General features: G+C 47.8%; 1 protein-coding gene across 1 annotated transcript in view; it reads right to left on the bottom strand.

Annotated features, from left to right (window-relative positions):
- WRN (WRN RecQ like helicase) overlaps positions 1-21,159 on the bottom strand; it is a 983,741-nt gene that overhangs the window by 887,422 nt on the left and 75,160 nt on the right. The window contains exon 3 of the mRNA XM_029601951.1: positions 15,193-15,273. Within this exon, the coding sequence (XP_029457811.1) occupies positions 15,193-15,273 (81 nt within the window). The remainder of the gene's footprint in view (positions 1-15,192; positions 15,274-21,159) is intronic.

The following is a 21,159-nucleotide window of genomic DNA, read 5'->3' on the forward strand; positions in this document are numbered from 1 at the left end:
AAGGATGTGACGGGGCCACGGAAGCACCAACGCATCCACCCCTTCCGACGCGTGTTCTCTTCTTCGACTGAAGAAACGCGCCGCTTTCGCATTTAGTCGAGTCGCCATCAGGTCCAAGCGCGGAGTCCCCCAACGCTGGGTGATGAGACACATCGCCTCTGTTGATAGCTCCCATTCTCCTGGATCTAGATGCGGCCGACTGAGGTAATCTGCCTGAACGTTGTCCACGCCAGCAATGTGGGTGGCCGCGAGGCACGACACGTGTCATTCCGCCCAGTCCATCAACAACGCCGCCTCTGTCGCTACCGCTAGACTTTTTGTGCCTCCTTGCCGATTTATGTACGCCACTGTGGTCACATTGTCCGACAGAATTCTTACCGGTCGGCCGCGCACCATTGGAAGGAGGCGACGCAAGGCCAGACGTACCGCTCTGGTCTCCAATCGATTGATGGACCAAGTGGACTGGAGCGCTGACCAGGTGCCCTGGACTGCTCGGGACTGGCAAACCGCCCCCCAGCCTGACAGGCTGGCATCCATCGTCACCACCATCCAGGACGAAGGTTCCAGGTCCACTCCCTGTAGGAGATTGCCTGGAGTTAGCCACCAGGAGAGAATGGAGCGGGCCAGCTCCATCAAAGGCAATTCCATCCCGTAATCCTCCGATCTGGGATCCCAACGAGAGAGAAGCGCTCTTTGTAACGGCCGCATATGCGCAAAAGCCCACTGTACCATCTCCATAGTAGACACCATATGACCAATGACTTGTAAATAATCCCAAGCCGAGGGAGTCGAAAGGTCCATCAGGCGCCGCACCTGTGCCATGAGGTTGAGCATGCGTTGATGTGGAAGAAAAACCTTGCCCACCAAGGTATCGAACCGAGCGCCCAAAAACTCCAACTGTTGGGTCGGCTCGAGTCTGCTCTTCGCGAAGTTGACTACCCAACCCAACGACTGAAGTTGACGCACCACCAAGGAAACCGCTCGTTTGCAGGACGCTTGCGACTTTGCCCGGATGAGCCAATCGTCGAGATAGGGATGTACAAGGACTCCTTGCCGACGGAGGAAAGCCGCGACCACTACGAGAACCTTGGTGAACACTCGCAGAGCGGTGGCCAACCCGAAGGGGAGGGCACAAAACTGGTAATGGCACCCTAACACCATGAACCTCAGGTATCTTTGATGTCGCTCTCGGATTCCAATGTGGAGATATTCCTCGGTCAGGTCCAAAGAAGCCAAATATTCTCCCTTGTGGACGGCCGCAATAACAGACCGTAGAGTCTCCATACGAAAGCGAGGCACGCGTAACGCCTTGTTCACACCTTTTAGATCCAGAATTGGACGGAAGGTGCCCTCCTTTTTGGGAACCAGGAAGTATATGGAACACCGACCCGTCCTGAGCTGGTCCGGCGGGACCGGAACCACCGCTCCCAGAGCCTGTAGGTGATCGACTGTTTGAGCTATAGCCAGCTGTTTTTCCTGCGGACCGCACGGCGATATCATAAAAAGATCCCGGAGGGGACGTACAAAATCCAACTCGTAGCCGTACTGAACAACGTCGAGGACCCATTGATCCGAAGTTATTTTGACCCACTCCTCCCAGAACTGGGACAGCTGACCTCCGATAAAGGGAACGGAGGAATGGGCCTGCGCACCTTCATTGTGCGGGCTTGCTGGAAGCGAAACTTTGTGAGGAGCCTCCTCGTTGAGGTCTCCTGCCACGAAAGGAAGGAGACCAGGACTGGGATCTCGTCGCCTGCTGCCTCTGGGGAAAGGAACCACCTCTTCCCGCACGGAAACGCCTTTGACCCCGAAAACAAGCCCTGGCATTCCCAAAAGACCGAGACTGACGAGGCTTATCCTCCAGCAATTTATATACTTTGTTGTCTCCCAGGTCCTTAATGAGCTGATCTAGTTCCTCACCAAACAGCAACTTGCCCTTAAAGGGGAAGGAACCTAATCTCGCCTTGGAGGTGGCATCCGCCAACCAACAACGGAGCCACAGCAACCTCCTGGCAGAAACTGCCAATGATTTATTGCTGAAGTGCGCAATAAATCATATAAGGCATCCGCTGTATAAGCGACCGCAGCTTCTACACAATTGGCCTGCTCCGCCTCGTCCGGAGGAAGCTCCTGCGTGGTCAGCAACTGCTGGACCCATCGCAGGTTAGCCCTCTGCACAAGGCTGCTGCATGCCGCCGCCCGGACACCCAGGGCCGCCACGTCAAAGATGCGCTTCAACAAGACCTCCAGCTTGCGATCCTGGAGATCTTTCAAGGCGATACCCCCCGTAACAGGGATAGTCGCATGCTTAACCACAGCCGTGACAGCCGAATCCACCGCGGGTGTCTTCAAAAGATCCAGGGATTCCGTAGGCAAGGGATATAGCTTTTCCATAGCTCGAGTCACCCGCAGGGAAGCCTCTGGCAGCTCCCACTCCTTCGAGACAATCTGCAAAACTTTGTGATGGAAGGGGAAAGTCTGAGGGGGGGGCCCGAAGCCCTGCCATAGCGATATCCCCTGTAGAAGTGTCCGCATCCTGGGGCAGCGCTGTCAGCTCTAGCTCTTGCAGGACATGGAGAATGAGAGAGCTTAACTCATCCTTCCCGAATAAACGTAGCACCTGGGGGTCATCCCCCTCTATGGACCCCTGTTCGTCCGCCGTCAGCAAATCCAGAGCCCCCGGAGGATCCGGAGCGGCTCCTGCGTCCCCCGTGCCCTCAGCCCCCCCCCCTCCGCGGGCGGGGGACATTAGCCCCGGAGGGCCCCATGCCCAGTGAGCTCCCCTGGGCCAAGGAAGTTTTGGGGACCTTTGGAGGAGAGGGAACTTCCGCCTCCCAGCTAGATTCTGCCTGCAAAAAAGCTTTGTGCATTAATAGCACAAAGTCTGAGGAAAATGGCACTGACCTTTTTAAATTCTTCTTCGTGGAGCCTGAGGGAGGAGGGGCTTGAGGGCTCCCCAAACCGGGCGGGGATCGCGGGCTCTGCTCACTAGAAGAGGGAGGAGGGGAGATTTCCTCCTCCGAAGCTGCCGACTCTGCCTGCCTCGTGGCCAAGATGGCCGCCGCAGTCCTCCCCGAGGGAGGAGGGGCCGGGGAACGGCTGCCTGAAGCGCCGCGATGCCGCGGTGTAGAGGGAAGAGGAGACCCGCTGCGGGCAGCGCTCGGCCCCCGAGAGGGTTGCTCGGCCCCCGAGAGGGTCGCTCAGCCCCCGAGAGGGTCGCTCAGCCCCCGGGAAGACATCGGGGACAGAGGCCCTCTCGGGAGAGTCGCGCCCCCGCCCCCCCCCCCCACAGGCCGCACAGGCCGAAGATTGCGGCATCGCGGGAGAGAAGATGGAGCTGCAAGAAAAAGGCGCCAAAACTCAAGGTGAGTAAAAAACCTCACCAGCACAGCACGCCGGGTGGACTAGCCACCCCCTCCGGAGTCCGTAGAGGCTCTGGCAAGCCGGGGTTGAAGAGGAGGAGCTCACTGCCTGTCCTCAACAGGCCTTAAGTGGCTCTAAAATAAAAACTGCTAATCCCTTTTTTTTTTTTTTGTAAAACCCCCTTCAGGACTGGGACCCCTGGAATTGGGGGGAGGGTGACCGGCCCACCGGTAAGCTCTCCCCCAGCCTCAAGGACTGTCTAGTCCGGGAATTGCAGAGGGCACTGCCCTCTGTGCCTGCCCCACACTGAGCTCCAAACCGCACTGCGCCAAGACAACCAACAACACAGACAGACAGAAGGGAGAAAAGGAAGAAACTAATTGATCTTGTCCCTCTGTTTTCTTTTTTTTTCCCAGTACCAATAAACTGACCAGGCCAGGACCGCAGGTTATGCCTCTCTATCTGCTGGAGTCAGAGAATATACTGAGGGATCGCAGGTGGCACACCAGTATATCTAGGGGGTGCTTTCAGTTTTCTCTCTGACTCCATCTGCTGGAGGGGAGGCATAACCCAGCTGTCTGGACTGATCCTGGTATGTACAGGGAAAGCAAATGTTGCTTACCTGACGTAATAGGTGTTCTCACAGGACAGCAGGATGTTAGTCCTCACAAATGGGTGACATCGAGGATGGAGCCCAACCATGGAAAACTTCTGTCAAAGTTTCAGGAACTTTGACTGGCCCCTACTGGGCATGCCCAGCACGGCACTAACCCTGCAGCCAGCAGGGGTCTCCCTTCATTCTTGTTTCAAAGCTACAGGCAGTGCCGAAAAATAAAATAAAAACGAACCCAACACCGCGGGGTGGCGGGCGGGTTTCATGAGGACTAACATCCTGCTGTCCTGTGAGAACACCTGTTACATCAGGTAAGCAACATTTGCTTTCTCACAGGACAAGCAGGATGGTTGTCCTCACAAATGGGTGAGTACCGAGCTGAGGATGTCCTAACATGCACCAAATGTACCCAACAGCGTGCAACAGGCACAACAACTGGGGTGGAATTTGGGAGAGGGCATCCGCACCCTACCGGGAAGGTGGAAGGGTGTTGGTACATCATGTTGGAAAAAGGTTACGCAAGACAGATTGGCCGAAGATGGAATCCTGTCTTCCAGCTTTGTCCAAACAATAGTGGGCTGCAAATGTATGGAGGGAACTCCAGGTTGCAGCCTTGCAGATGTCAGGAAGCGGCACCGATCGAAGGTGTGCTACTGAAGTCGCCATGGCCCTCACAGAGTGTGCTTTAACACGGTCTTGAAGAGGAATGCCAGCTTGCTGACAGCAGAAGGAGATGCAATCCGCCAACCAGGAGGAAAGAGCTTGCTTACCCACAGGTTGCCCTAACTTCGGTGTTTACTGAAGAGGATGTTGGGGAGGTACCCGTAATGGAGAAGGTTTTCATGGGTAATGATTCAGATGGACTGAATCAAATCACGGTGAACCTAGAAGATGTGGTAGGCCTGATTGACAAACTGAAGAGTAGTAAATCACCTGGACCGGATGGTATACACCCCAGAGTTCTGAAGGAACTAAAAAATGAAATTTCAGACCTATTAGTAAAAATTTGTAACTTATCATTAAAATCATCCATTGTACCTGAAGACTGGAGGATAGCAAATGAAACCCCAATATTTAAAAAGGGCTCCAGGGGCGATCCGGGAAACTACAGACCAGTTAGCCTGACTTCAGTGCCAGGAAAAATAGTGGAAAGTGTTATAAACATCAAAATCACAGAACATATAGAAAGACATGGTTTAATGGAACAAAGTCAGCATGGCTTTACCCAGGGCAAGTCTTGCCTCACAAATCTGCTTCACTTTTTTGAAGGAGTTAATAAACATGTGGATAAAGGTGAACCGGTAGATATAGTATACTTGGATTTTCAGAAGGCGTTTGACAAAGTTCCTCATGAGAGGCTTCTAGGAAAAGTAAAAAGTCATGGGATAGGTGGCGATGTCCTTTCGTGGATTGCAAACTGGCTAAAAGACAGGAAACAGAGAGTAGGATTAAATGGGCAATTTTCTCAGTGGAAGGGAGTGGACAGTGGAGTACCTCAGGGTTCTGTGTTGGGACCCTTACTGTTCAATATATTTATAAATGATCTGGAAAGAAATACGACGAGTGAGATAATCAAATTTGCAGATGACACAAAATTGTGCAGAGTAGTTAAATCACAAGCAGATTGTGATAAATTGCAGGAAGACCTTGTGAGACTGGAAAATTGGGCATCCAAATGGCAGATGAAATTTAATGTGGATAAGTGCAAGGTGATGCATATAGGGAAAAATAACCCATGCTATAATTACACGATGTTGGGTTCCATATTAGGTGCTACAACCCAAGAAAGAGATCTAGGTGTCATAGTGGATAACACATTGAAATCGTCGGTTCAGTGTGCTGCGGCAGTCAAAAAAGCAAACAGAATGTTGGGAATTATTAGAAAAGGAATGATGAATAAAACAGAAAATGTCATAATGCCTCTGTATCGCTCCATGGTGAGACCTTGAATACTGTGTACAATTCTGGTCGCCGCATCTCAAAAAAGATATAATTGCGATGGAGAAGGTACAGAGAAGGGCTACCAAAATGATAAGGGGAATGGAACAACTCCCCTATGAGGAAAGACTAAAGAGGTTAGGACTTTTCAGCTTGGAGAAGAGACGACTGAGGGGGGATATGATAGAGGTGTTTAAAATCATGAGAGGTCTAGAACGGGTAGATGTGAATCGGTTATTTACTCTTTCGGATAGTAGAAGGACTAGGGGACACTCCATGAAGTTAGCATGGGGCACATTTAAAACTAATCGGAGAAAGTTCTTTTTTACTCAACGCACAATTAAACTCTGGAATTTGTTGCCAGAGAATGTGGTTCGTGCAGTTAGTATAGCTGTGTTTAAAAAAGGATTGGATAAGTTCTTGGAGGAGAAGTCCATTACCTGCTATTAAGTTCACTTAGAGAATAGCCACTGCCATTAGCAATGGTTACATGGAATAGACTTAGTTTTTGGGTACTTGCCAGGTTCTTATGGCCTGGATTGGCCACTGTTGGAAACAGGATGCTGGGCTTGATGGACCCTTGGTCTGACCCAGTATGGCATTTTCTTATGTTCTTATGATGGAAAGACACGAATAATTGAGTGGTCTTCCTGTGGGCAACTGTACGGTCTAGATAAAAAGCTAGAGCCCGTTTACAGTCTAGGGTATGCAGAGTCTGTTCCCCGGAGTTGGAGTGGGGCCTGGGAAAGAAGATAGGTAGTATGATGGACTGATTAATATGAAACTCCGAAACTACCTTAGGTAAAAATTTAGGGTGAGTGCGGAGTACCGCCCGGTCCTGCAGGAGTTTAGTGTAAGGCGGATAGGTAACTAGGGCCTGTAATTCACTAACCCTGCGAGCTGAAGTGATAACCAAAAGGAATAACACTTTCCATGTGAGATATTTTAGGTCACAGGAGTGAAGAGGTTCGAAAGGAGGTTTCATAAGGCGACCAAGAACCAGGTTAAGGTCCCAAGATGGGGCCGGAGGACGTAAAGGTGGCTTCAAATGGAGCAATCCTTTAAGAAAACGTGTTACAAGGGGTTGTACTGAAATAGGGACACCCCCGATACCTTTATGGAAGGCGGCTACCACACTGACATGCATTCTAATGGGAGAGGTCTTTAGACCTGATTCTGATAAATGCCAGAGATAGTCCAAGAATTTAGAGATTGGACAGGAAAGGGGATCAAGGGACTGAGAAGTGCACCATGAAGTATACCTTTTCCATTTGTAGGAATAAGATTTTCTTGTGGAAGGCTTTCGTGAAGCGATCAGGACACGAGAAACTGAATCCGAAAGGTTAAATGGCTGAAGGACTAACCTTTCAACATCCATGCCGTCAGGGACAAGGCTTGGAGGTTGGGATGGAGGAGGCATCCGTCGTTTTGAGTGAGCAGATGCGGGTCCTTTCCCAGAGGAATGTGCCTGCGGATGGAGAGATCCTGGAGTATGGGAAACCACACTTGGCGTGGCCAGTGCGGTGCTATCAGGATCATAGTTCCTCTGTCCTGACGCAGCTTCACGAGAGTCTTCGACAGAAGAGGAAGTGGAGGGAATGCATAGAGCAGACCGGTTGTCCACGTGAGGGAGAACGCATCCCTCGGCCGAGAGTGCTGGCTCTGAATGAGAGAGCAGTAATTGTCCACTTTGTGGTTCAGAGGGGACGCAAAGAGGTCTAATGTGGGGATAACCCCATTTGTGAAACAGAGAGGTCGCTACCAAAGGATTGAGTAACTACTCGTGTGGTTGGAAGACAAGGCTCAGCTGGTCTGCCAATACATTGTCTACTCCCGGCAGGTAGGTGGCCCTGAGGTACATGGAGCGGGAGAGGGCTTCCGCCCAAATCTGCGCAGCTTCCTGACACAGAAGGAAGGAGCCTGTGCCTCCCTACTTGTTTATGTACCACATGGCCACCTGGTTGTCCGTCTGAATTAAGATTGCATGGTTCGATAGGCAATCCTGAAAAGTCCTGAGAGCATAGCGAATTGCTCGCAGCTCCAGGAAATTTATCTGGTGTTTGGCTTCCTCTAGTGACCAGAATCCTTGAGTTTGTAGATTGTTTACATGGGCTCCCCAACCGATGTTGGAAGCGTCGGTGGTGAGGATTACCTGGGGATCTGGTGGAAGAAAAGGCAAGCCCTGTAGGAGGTTGGATTGATTTGTCCACCAGGCAAGAGACAGACGGAGTGCATCGGTGATGCGAACAATGGAGGACAGAGGCTGAACAGCTTGTGTCCATTGTAATCTCAGAGTCCATTGCGTGACTCTCATGGCTAAACGGGCCATGGGAGTCACATGAACTGAGGCGGCCATGTGTCCCAGTAGAACGAGGAATTGGCGAGCTGTTGCTGTGTGTTGAGACTGCAGCTGGCGAGCTAGGGACACAAGGGTTTGAACCCGTGGATGAGGAAGGAAGGCTTTTGCCTGTAAGGTGTCCACGTCTGCCCCAATGAAGGATAAGGTCTGAGATGGGACTAAGTAGGATTTCTCGTAATTGACAAGAAACCCTAGAGAAAGCAGAGTGTGAATTGTTAGGGTCAGGGAGGACCGAGCAATTTGCTGGGTTGGGGCCCTGATTAACCAATCGTCCAGATAGGGGTAGACGTGGACACCTGCCCTCCTCAAAAAAGCTGCAACTACCACGAGGCATTTGGTGAAAACTCGTGGTGCGGATGCCAGGCCGAAAGGTAGCACTCGGTATTGGTAGTGATTTCGGCCTACTAGAAAACGCAGGTATTTGCGATGAGATCGCGTGATCGCAATGTGGGTATATGCGTCTTTCAGGTCTAGAGAGCATAGCCAATCCCCTCTTTGCAGCAGAGGGAGAAGCGAGCCCAGGGTTACCATCTTGAACTTCTCCTTGTGAAGGTACTTGTTGAGGGCCCGTAGGTCCAGGATAGGACGAAGTCCCCCTGACTTTTTTGGGATCAGGAAGTACCTGGAGTAGAACCCTAGTCCTTGTTGTAAGGGAGGAACGGGTTCTATAGCGTTTGACTGTAGGAGAAGAGAAACTTCCTGCTCTAAAAGAACAGAGTGATCGGTGAGTCTCCACGCCTGCAGGGGTGGGGAGTCGGAAGGGAGAGTCAGGAAGTTGAGATGGTAACCCTGTGCAATTATCGCTATCACCCACTGATCTGTGGTGATATGATGGCTGGAAGAGGGGTTTGGCAAGTGCTCTCTAAGAGAGAGTCAAAAACCCGCCGCAGGGCCAGGTGGTGGAGCTGCTGTGGGCTTTTGTTTACGAGACTGGCGAGGTTGAGTTTTATGGTAAGACCTCTCAGGCCTAGCCTTGGCTAGTGGGGGATAATACTTCCGTGGCCGGAAGAAAGACTTTTTAGAGTCCTTCCTAAACGGCTGTTTAGAAGGCAAGTCAGGAGGAATGGATGAGAGCAGTTTAAGTGTCTCATGATGATCCTTTAGTTCAGCAACAATTTGCTGAATCTGCTCACCAAACAAATTATCCCCTAGACAGGGCAAGTCAGAGAGCCTGTCCTGAACTTCTGGACGAAGGTCAGATGATTTGAGCCAAGCCCAGCGTCTGGCAGAGATGGCCGTAGCAGAAAGTCTAATGGAAGCATCAAAGATGTCATAAGCCGTTCTTATTTCATGCTTCCCAGCTTCAAATCCTTTATTTAGTATGGATTGAAGCTGTGATTGAAACTGTTCTGGTAAGGCATCTGAGTACTCCTGCATCTGTTTCAGGATGACTATTATATTGAGTCATATACAGCTGATAAGAAGCTATTCTAGAGATCAGCATGGCTCCTTGGTACACCTTTCTACCTATACTAACTAGGAATTTATTTTCCTTAGTAGGAGGCATGGAAGAATGTGACTTTAGTCGTTTAGCTTTCTTTTGAGCTGACTCTACCACAACAGAATGATGGTCCAATTGTGGTTTCTGAAAGCCGCTGACTGTACGAGATAGGTAGAGTCAGCTTTTTTGTTTACCGGAGCAATAGATCCAGGAGATTCCCAATTCTTTTTGAGAAGGTCTAGAAAAACCTGATGAATTGGAATAGAGGTGATGACCTTAGGGGCATCCAGGAATTGGAGCAATTCCATCATCTGGTGCCTGTCATCTTGTTCAGATTGAAGTTGGAAAGGGACCATCTCTGACATTTCCTTCACAAAATTTATGAAAGAGAGGTCCTCAGGGGGAGAACGCTTTCTACTCCCCGCAGGAGAGGGTGGTGAAGGAAAATCATCGGTGTCAGTAGAGGTATCATCACCCCAGGTGTCATAAGGATCAGGATGCTGACCTGTAGGACCATGAGGGGGCTGAATACCTGAAGGCCCTGGTTGAGGCTCCGAGAAATTGGAAGGAATCACCGGGGGTATCGAGAATGTCCTCGATGGAATCGGTGCCGGCATCGGTGCAGGTGCCGGCATCGAAGGAAGCGGTGTCGGCATCGAGGGAATCGGTGTCGGCATCGGAATCCTCGGTGGAGCTGATGTGCGTATCGCCCCCGAGGAATGTATCGGTGGCAAGGGACGACAAGGCACCGATGGAACTACCCCCGAAGGGGGAATTCGGTACGGTGTTTCTCCACCTGATGAGAAGGCTGTCGGTGATCAGGGTATTGCCGGTGGAAGGGCATTCATAAGCGCTTCCATCCGGGCAAGCAGCGGTGCCAGTGCTGCTGGAATCGGATCGTTGACCGGTTCCACTCTCGGTGCCGGAGGAGTCTGGAACCGTAGTATCGCCTTGTCGATGGCCTCCTGGACCAGCCGGTCCAGTTCTGCCCGGAGACCTGGGGTAACGAGACCCGGCTCGACGGGAGAGGGAGGCTGAGGCTGAGCCGGAGGGACCACCGTCACCGGTGGAATCGCGGCTCCCAAACCCCGGAGGGGTGAGGGTTGCCTCGGTGTCTGCGAGACAGAAGTGGACGGTGCCACTTCTGGTCGAGACTTCTTTAGCGGAGGCTCGGACAGTGCGGAGGCCGATGACATCGGTTCCTCGACGGGCCGAGACTTATGACGTCGATGGCGATGTTTCTCCTTCCGATCCCCTCGATGATCAGGGGAAGGGACAGGAGTCGATGGCCGTGAAGTCGTCGATGGCGGACGGTCACCGGAGGGCTGTCGATGATGATGAGACTTCGATGGTGCCGGTTCCGATGACGTTGATGCAATCGATGGCGTTGGGGTACGAGCATGGAAAAGGAGTCCCATCTTCTCCATTCTGGCTTTGCGACCTTTTGGTGTCATTAGGGCACATTTGGTGCAAGTCAGGACATCATGCTCGCTTCCTAAGCACAAAACACAGACTCTATGTGGGTCTGTGTTTGACATAGTTCGGGTACAATCCGGACACCGACGGAACCCCGACGCCATGGCCATAGGCCAAAAATTTAGCCGCGGGACCGTCGACTGCCAACGGGCCTCGAGAGCCAAACTCGACGGTAGTCGACCAAACGACGGCAAAAACTTACCGAAGTTCCGCGGAGTGAAAAATTTGAAGAAGGGAGACCCCTGAGGGGCAAATTTTCTTCAGAAATGTAATTGAAGAATTCCTGTCAGGAACGTGGTTAAGAGCTCTTTGACTGCGTGGCTACTGCTGCGCGGAAAAAAGAAGACTGAAGGGAGACCCCTGCTGGCTGCAGGGTTAGTGCCGTGCTGGGCATGCCCAGTAGGGGCCAGTCAAAGTTCCTGAAACTTTGACAGAAGTTTTCCGTGGTTGGGCTCCATCCTCGATGTCACCCATTTGTGAGGACAACCATCCTGCTTGTCCTGTGAGAACAGATTGTTAACTCCGAGCAGCAGATTTATAACAGAGGCGGAGGGAAATCTCCACCCCTGGAGCCCTGAGGATCCTCTGAGTGCGAGTCACTCAAAATGGCTGCCATTCCCGCACTTCGTGGGGACGGCTCCGGCTGAGGAGAACTGTCCAGCCCCCGTTTGGCAACCCCTCGTGGCCGCGGGAGAGATCTTCTGCCTTCCAGAGGCAGATGAGAAGGGCCTTCGCCCCCAGGTAAACAGCGCAAGCACAAACCATCGCGGGAGAGTCGTGCTGCCGACTCTCCACACGCAGAGCACTGCATTCCCTGCAGCATGGCAGTTACCACCACGAACAAAAGTCTGCCTGGGTAGAAAATCTATCCCTTCTGGAGGCCTGTGAAAAAAAAAAAGAAAGCAGGCTGACTCTGAATGCAGAGGAATGAAGCGTCTCTGCCTCGTAGGGGAGAGGGACCGGCCCACCGGTAAATCTCCCCTACTCACTGGGCTGCCACTGACTCTCCAGGTAAATAAACTGAGAAGCCTCAAGGCCCAGCTGTGCCTGCTTAGAAGGAAACTGAATATTTAAAGTAAGTAAGAGGAATCTGAACTCCCAAACTGCACAATAATGAAAGAAAATGCCTCTTTTTTTTTGGTACTCACTATCACATTGATCTAGCCATTTGGCATATAGAAATAAATTCTTGAATAAATAAAAATCAATTTAGTAAGACCAGGGCTGCAGGTTATGCTGTCTTCCACCTGCTGGAGTCAGAGAAATACTGAGGGATCGCAGATGGCACACTGGGTTATCAGGGGGTGCCTTTTCAGTTAATTCTCTGACTCCACCCACTGAAAGGGAGGCATAACCCAGCAGTCTGGACTGATCTGGGTACGTACAGTGAACAAGCATTTGCATATGTGTGATTGAGCATGTGAGAGAGTGAATGAGCATGCGTATATGTGAGAGAGAAAGTTTATGTGCAACAATCCCCTCCCCCGGTTAATCTGCAACAATCTCAGGATATCTGGAAATCAAAAGTTCACAGATATGGAAAGCAGGAGATTTTGAAATCCTTATTAGTTTTAATTATAGGATATTATTTGAAGTATCTGCTGTTTTGAAGTATTTTATTTCCAATTGGAAAAGTTGTGTGTTTTTAATTATTGGATGGTGCTCTATTCATCAGTTGTTTTGAAATATTTTTACATATTGGTTCTACTATTATGATTGATGGTTTATATTTATTGATTTTATTTGATGTTTTTATAATAAACTGTTTATTCACAGGGTAACAAACAGAAAGCAGACCAGTACATAACAAGAAAAGCTAAAAAAAACATCAAGAATTCAGGAAGTACAACAAATCCACATAAACATCCCTATCTTTTAAATGTTAACAAAACCACTCCCCCACCCCCCAGTGAAGAGAGATAAGAAAACAAAATACGTTGTGTAATAACAATATAAAAAATATAAAACAAAACCATATATCACGGGCCACAGGAATTATCGAACATCCCTGCTCTCAAGTACTGAGCCATTCCCAGGAGCACTTCCCCATAGGAATCCAGAAAGAGCAAAAAACCAACCATGTAGTGCCAAAGGGAAAGCAAGATCAAATAGGTACCTGACAATGTGTCAGTTGCCACTGCCGATACCACTTCCAAGGTTCAGCAAAACATACTAAGCGGTCATATTTAATCGCAGTTTGCTTCTCCATATAGTATACCCAGTGAAGGCGTCTCAAGATACTATCAAATGGGGGAACATGGGCACTCCGCCAGTCTCTAGCCAGGACCCCCCTCAATGCCATTATAACTGCCTTCACGAAAAAACACTGAGATTTAGGCAAAGTGGCCACAGGAAAGTTCAAAAGCACAATTTGGGGAGACAAGTTCACGGGGGTGGCTAGCACCTCACATAACCAGCTCTCCAGCTGCCTCCACAGGGGCCTCAATTTTGTTTGATGTTTTATGAGGACTGGTGATGTTTCTGTTTTTCCTTTGTTGCACTGCATACAGTGTTCTGGCTTGCTGAAGTTTCCAGTTCAGTTTTTCTCTGCATGTTTTTATTTATACTTTATGGTCTCTTTATTCGGTATTCAGTTAGAGTCTATCTGTATTCTATACATGTGATCGAGGTGAGGTATTTCTGTGTAGGGATTTATAGCAGACCAGATTGTTTTGTTTTCCTAATAGGAGGTGTATTGGTGTTTTAGAACATGGTGTAATATTTGCACCTTTTCATAGGTTGGGTTGATACTGTGAGTGTTGAGTTAGTGTTGTTTGAAATTGATTTACTATACTGTAATTGTGATTCAGTTTACTCATGGCTTTCCCAGGGCCAAGCTCACACCCAAAACGTGTTACCATAGGCCTAATGCCATATGGATTCCAAGTGTCTTTTTTTTACTTTTTTTGTTTTTCTGGTTGGCACCACAGTAGTGTATGTAAATTTGTTATAAGTGATATTTTACCCCAGAACATCCTTGTTCATGTGAAATCTGTTATTATAAATGTATAATTTGTAATTGTGTGTGGGGAGGGCACAACCTGGGAGAAGGGGGGGTGCAAGTTTGTAAGCTTCACCTAGGGTGTCTAATACCTGTAACACTAGCCTTAGGAAAGGGTGTAAGTTATGATTGGCTAGAAGCTGACTGTGGAAGATGACAGAGAAGGAAGGAGAAGGAGGAGGATTTGGGAGTAAGGTGTTTCAAGAGCAAGGATGCAGCTGTTGAGGGGGAAGGATAAGGGGGCCAGAGAGCTGAAGATGGTAAAAGGAGCAAATCAATGAGGGGAGATGGAGGACTGAATGGAGAGAGTTGGTGAGGTGTAGGACTGGCAAAGAAAACTGGAGGGAGAGAAGGGAGATAAAATGTAGATGAGTGGATAGAGAGACAGAGATAAAGAGAATGATGAAAAGAAAAGGGTAAGTTCTATATTAGACAAAGATGTAGGAACAGAACTAAAGGACAAGAGGAGAAGATGAAATAGAAAATGAACAAGAAACATTTTAAAGGAGTTGGGAAACCAATAAGAGGAAAGCAGTAAAAAGAGATGAAGACCAAAGCGACTAGAAAAATCAGATGTTCAGACAGCCAGGATAGAAAAAAGCATTTTATCTTCGTTTTAGTGCATGGAATGTATCAACTTTGGGAATGTGCGGCTCATATCTTATTTTGAACACTACAGGAGGAAATGTATTTCTGTTTCTCTTTCTCTGATGTTGCATGGCATGCAGAGTCTGTCTTCTTGGGGTTTCCAGTTCAGTTTCTGAATAAAGGCTCATGATGGCGCCAGGATTCCCTTACTGGATCCAACTGAGCTGGAAGCCCAAAGAAGCAAGAGAAAACTGCTGGGTCAAAATAAAAATCAAAGCCCTCTACATGTAACAAAGTTTCCCAGCTTGTGGTGTTTTTATGTTGTGTTCAGGGTGACAGTGCACTTTTTCACTTGGCCATAGGTATCTAATGGTCTGGCTATGGCTCTGAGCAGAACTGAGAAGAATACCTACTTTAAGCATCTCGAATTCTAGCTCCTCATCGCTTTCAATGATGCAGCAGAAATCCTGTTTATTATCCACAGCACACGGGTCCTAAAGGAGGCAAAGGAACATATAACATCACTAGTAGGTTCCTCTATCTATATCTACAACCACAGAAAATTGTGCACTTTTCGAAGAAAAAACATCTACTAACTATATGAAGCAACATTATAAATCTCACTAGCATCTAACAATGAGCAGTTTAAACTTACAGGTGCTCTAAAAAGGTTTTAACCTCAAGAAATGATGATACTTAATTCTTTTTTGGCAGCTATTTAATATCCTGCTCTGATATGGGCAGGATTCTTTTTCCTGGAGCAAGCTGCAGGACCTGAAGCTGTAGAGGGGAGATCTAACCACCCCAGGGTCCCCTCCTCCTCCTCCCACTGCCACAATGATCACAAGAGGCTAGCTCCTCCCCATGTCTACTGTTTGCCACCTCCCATTCCAGTTGAGTCCCCTTTAGAGGCTACCTTAGGTGGGCCCGACACCAAAAGACCATGCCAAATGGCATGCCCTTTTGTATGCAACTTCAGGAACAATATTTTTTATCTTTCCTCCACCAATCCTGTAGATCACCTTACAGTGAGCAGTCACTGCATTACCAATCTATTCTAACACTTCACTGTATTTACTTATTTAGGCATTTTATATATGCAGTAAGCCCTCAGCCAAAAGCTTCACCTATTTACAAAAGGCTATCTTCCAGGCTTATATCATCATGGAACCAAAAACTAAGAGATGAAGTAGATACTGGGGTGCCACTGACACTTAACAGTGAAAGAGATACTCATGATTGGCATGGCACCACAACATAAACCTCTTCCAGTTGAAAAATTATTGGAATACCTTGTGGCTGGTGTTCTTACTCCTAAGATAATGTGCCTGTCTTTGGAAATGGACAATTCATTGACTACTGTACGTCCAATACCCAAGCTATGAGTACTAAGGATAGAAAATTGGGATGAAGTTGGATCCCTTTGTAATGATTTAGGAGATTTGGAAAAATTTCTAGACAAATCAGAAGATATTTAGTCAGTCTTTGAAGCCAAGGAAAGCATGGCCAAAAGGGAACCAGTAGAATCATTGACCCTTTTTCCCTCCTTAACTTTAGTATCGTCTTTGCTATGAGCGGTATTGGAGGATATACATACATATATATATTTATCCACATATAAAGGCAAACATTTGATATCCCATTTTATGCCAGAGATGGTCTCAAAGTGGACTACAATTGAAATCAAAGATAACATAATAAAGAAAAGAGCTAGTTAGCATTTGTACCATCACAGTTGCCTAGAGTCCAGGGGTAGGGAGAAATTTGCCTTCCTAATGGGCTAAGCAAGGAAAGCTCTGGTTGAACAACCATGCCTTTGCTTTCTTTCAGAAAGCAAGGTAGCATAGTTGTAGGCAGATGAGTAGTGGGCCCTCATTCCAGATCTTGGAAGAATAGCAGCTAAAGGTCCTCAGTCTTGTGCAGTTCAATTTAGTGGAGACCAGGGGTAGGGAAGAAAGAAGGGCCTTCTCCGAGGATTGTGGCAGTCTAGCAGAAGTGTAGGAAACAAGAAGATGGGAAAGATACTCCAGGGCCTGATTGTTCACAAATTTGAAGGCAAAGCAGAGGATTTTGAATTTAACCCTGGTTTCAATTGGTAGCTAGTGAAATTTACAAAGGACGGGTCTTAAATGATCCAATGAATTGGCTCCCACCAGAATTCTGGCTGCTGTGTTCTGCACTAGTTGTAGTAATTTCAGGGAGGTCAGAGATATATCTTTCAGTAAAGAATTACAGTAGTTTAATCGGCTGGTGATTAGTGCATGGATAACTGATGCAAGATTGTGCTGACTGAGATAGCTGCGTAGTTGCCTGATCTGGCAGATACACTTTCACTACTTTACAGATATGAGATCCCATCATGAGATTAGGATAGAGTTGAACTCCTATGCTCCATACAGAGTCTTTGGGTTGGAGGAGGGTTCCTGAAAAGGAGGGTATGAACTAGAGGACCTGACTTCGGTAGCTCAGCCAGATAAGTTCTGATTTGAAGGGTTAAATTTCAGTTTATAATTGCTGAGCCATAGGGCTGCTGCTATTAGACAGTTGTTAAGATTGGTGATGGGAGAGGATTGATTATTCCCAGTTCAATCCAAAGCTGGATGTCATCTACAAACAGATGGCAATCAATGTTAAAAGATAGAATCAGGCCACAAAAAGGAACAATGTAAATGTTGAAGAGAATCAGGGAAAGAACCAAGCCCTGCAGTAATTCACAAATGAGATTTTTGGAGTGGACTGTTCATTTGCCCACATGACAGATTGAGTTCTGTTGGAGAAATAAAATAACAAGCCATCTGAGGGCAGTACCTGTGATGCTGATATTCCCTAGGTGCTGAATCAAGAAAAAGTGATTAACCATGGCAAAAGCTACAAAGACATCTAATAAGACTAGGATGGAGTTGCCCTCTTGATCTGCATGTAGATGAATGCCATTTGTAATGTCCAAAAGGACAGATTCCATGCTGTAGCCTTTTTTAAATCTGGATTGGTGGGGGTGCAAGATATTTCTTTAAGGAAATCAAGGAGTTGAAAAGTAGACTACCACTAGTATGGATAAGAAGGGGTGGCTGGATATTGGGCAGTAGTTATCGATTATGTTGGTTTATGTGTTTTTTTTCAGGATAGGTTGGTTTATTGCTGTTTTTTTTTGTTTTTTTTTAAGTGAGTGGGGCAACAATACTTGAGATAAAATGCCATTAATTATGTTGGAAAGACATAGGGCTAGTTCATGTTTTAGGTTGTGAATGAACCTTAAAGGAATATGGTCTACTGGGCTAGGGGAGGGGACTGGCTAATTCTCTGGAGGATATTTCTACTTCTTTGGGAGTGATGGTTCTGAAGTCAGACAGTGTGATATCTGTAGGAAATTGGGATGTTTCTGAGGATAGGGAGGATGCTGAAATCGAGGGAGATGTGAAGTAGGAAGAGCTGTCAAAGGAAGAGCGCATCACCAGGATTTTATCCATGAAATATTTAGCAAAGTCCTCTGTTGTGCATCTTCCTGGGGTGTTAAAAGTGGTTTGAAGTTTGGAGAGCTTCTAGACTAGTTCAAATAGTTTACTCAGTGGGTCACAGAGAATTCTCTCTGTTTGGTGACATAGTCTTTTTTGCCTGGCAGATGGCTGCTTTATATTTCTTTGCATGCTCCTTGCAGTTGTGGAGGTTTGCATTTGTTTTATATTTCTGCCAGGCTCTTTCGAATTGATGGAATTGCTACTTCAGGAAGAGAAGACCTTCACGGAACCCTGGAGATTTTCTAAAGAATCTAGTTTGTCTGGGTTATAGCAGGGCTAGGTTGTTAATTATTGAAGTAAATTTGCTTTTCTAATGTTGGATTAGTACGACTGGTATCAGTGGGAGCTGGAGTTTCTGGTATGTTGAGAAGCTTTATTATGCTTTCACTTGTGATGGAAGAAAGAGTCCTGGATAGTAGTGTGAAAGAGAAGCAAGAAGAGTTTGCTTAGAGATAAGAATGGTGGCTTGAATCAGTTAGTGGTCTGACCCTGAGACTGGGTCAATGTAATCCACTCTAAAGTGCCAAAAAGCAGAATATAAAAATCAAATAAATAAATGTTGATCTTTGCAGAATGAAAGATAATCTCAAGATACTTGTGCATGGGGACCATAATTAATTAGGTGAGTCCTCCATATTGTGTCAGAAGGTAGTAGTTATGCCACCTGGGGTTTTCTCTATGTGATAGTTGAAGTTTCCAAGAACTAGGAGCTTGTGAGGCAAGATGGCCAAGTCACAGATGAATTCTAAAAATTTGAGAAAGGTGTCAGGGTGAGTGTCAGGGATGGTATATAAGTGTGGGTCCTTCGGAATCTTGACATTTGATGACTAAGCAGTTTTACCTGTTGAAAGAGACTGGATCAAAAGCCAGGGAGTGACTGAAGACTGCAACTCTTTCTCCACAGCCTATGGGTCAGGGTGAGAAACGTATGAGATAGCCAGGTATCTCATACGTCCCCCTCACCAATCCAGGTTTCAGTCTTGAGGAGGATATGGCAATTGTACTCTTCAATGAGGGCAGAGATGGCACTGCTTACAGATGAGGTGGAAAGGACCTTATAAGGTATTGTTGGTGAGTCATTCTGCTTTAAAATTACAAGCTTCAATCATAGGGTGCATGCTAGCCATTGTAAGAAAGCCTATGCACCCTCTACAGCAGTGGTTCTCAACCCTGTCCTGGGGACCCCCCCAGCCAGTCGGGTTTTCATATCATCCACAATGAATATGCATGAGAGAAAATTTGCATACACTGCCTCCATAACATGCAATTTTTCTCTCATGCATATTCATTGTGTATATCATGAAAACCCGACTGGCTGGGGGGGTCCCCAGGACAGGGTTGAGAACCACTGCTCTACAGAGACCCTTACAGATCAACATGAGACCCAGAGGCAGTTAACAAAGACTGCAAAGCCAGTGAACCCAGCCACATGGGTGCAGAGCCCTCAAAATGAAGATGCACCTTTGGGTACAGAGCTTGTCCTAGATACTTGTGTAAACAAGTAAGTCCCAAGTACTGTTATATTCAGCTTTGCAGCCCAGCAGAGCCACTAAGAACATAGTTGATGATGGTGAGGCAAGGCTGGCCCTACACAGATTCAAAACAAGCCAGGGCATCTTCCAGTCCTCACTTGTGCCCTGACACAGCCAAGTATTCCCAGGAGTGTGCTACCTCATCGGCGCCTCAGAGTGTTGAGGTGTCTTCTGGATCTGAATCATCTGAAATCTAGTAAGGTTTGCGTCCATGGCTGCTCGAACAAGGGAAGTCAAAATGCATCTTTTCACTCTATTCTGGCTGTTTATCTAACCAGGATGGTAGCTGGCCCCTTTATGGTTCCAGAGACAATGGCTATGTTCAGTTTACCAAGACCTATCAACAAATGTTTAACTTGACTGATTGCTGTATCTGCTTCCATATACCAGCCTCAGTATCCGCTTTCTTAACCACCATCTTTGTTTCAAGAAGTGCCAACAAACTTGACTGGTTGGTGGAAACAAGGAGCCCAGAGATCAAAGGCTGTGGCCCAGTAGACTGGTGTTTTCGTACACTTCCAGAAAAGGGTCCCATTTCACTCATGAGAGAGATTACTCTATGTGTGACAATACATTCATACTCTTTTCTAATGGCAGCCCAGATGACTCGCTACCTGAGAGTCGTGGGACCATTCTAGCACTCGGTGGCGAAGTCGGGTGGGTATCACCATTTTTCTTGCTGGGACAGGGTGTGAGGTAGCCAGCAGGATTCGAGCGGGGTCGATCACGTACACAGGAGGATCCGGTTCCCCATCTTCCTCAAACCGATTGAAGAACAGGGACCAATGTGCCTGATGAGAGTTCAGCTCCTGGGCTTGTCAAAGGTGCTGTAAGTTCTTGTGGTCTGTATAGACCGTGATGGTGTGTTGGGTTTCTTCTAACCACTGGCGCCATTTATGGCAAGGAGTTCCTTGTCCCCAATGCCGTAGTTCTCTCCGCGGGGGAGAACTTCCGGCAGAAGTATAAACAGGGAAGGAAAGTTCCTTTTGGGGACAGCTGGCCCAGGACAGCCCCGACTGCGATGGTGGAAGCATCAACCTCTAAGATAAACGTGCGAGTTGACTCCAGGTGGCACAGACATGGCCCTTGTCAGAAGGCTTGCTTCAGTTGGAGAAACGCGGTGACTGCATCGAGGAGGGGGGGGGGGGCAAGTCTCTGGAGTTAGCGCCCTTCTTGGTCAGGGCTATCAGGGGTGCGACCAACTTGAAGAAGTTAGGAAGGAAATGCCTGTAAAGGTTGGTGAAGCCCAGGAACCGTTTCAAAGCTCGAAGCCCAGAGGGCTGAGGCCAATCGCGGACACAGGCTACTTTCTCAGCATCCATGAGAAAGCCGG

Source organism: Rhinatrema bivittatum, chromosome 1 (genome assembly GCF_901001135.1).
Source record: "Rhinatrema bivittatum chromosome 1, aRhiBiv1.1, whole genome shotgun sequence".
Taxonomy (NCBI): Eukaryota; Metazoa; Chordata; class Amphibia; order Gymnophiona; family Rhinatrematidae; genus Rhinatrema; species Rhinatrema bivittatum.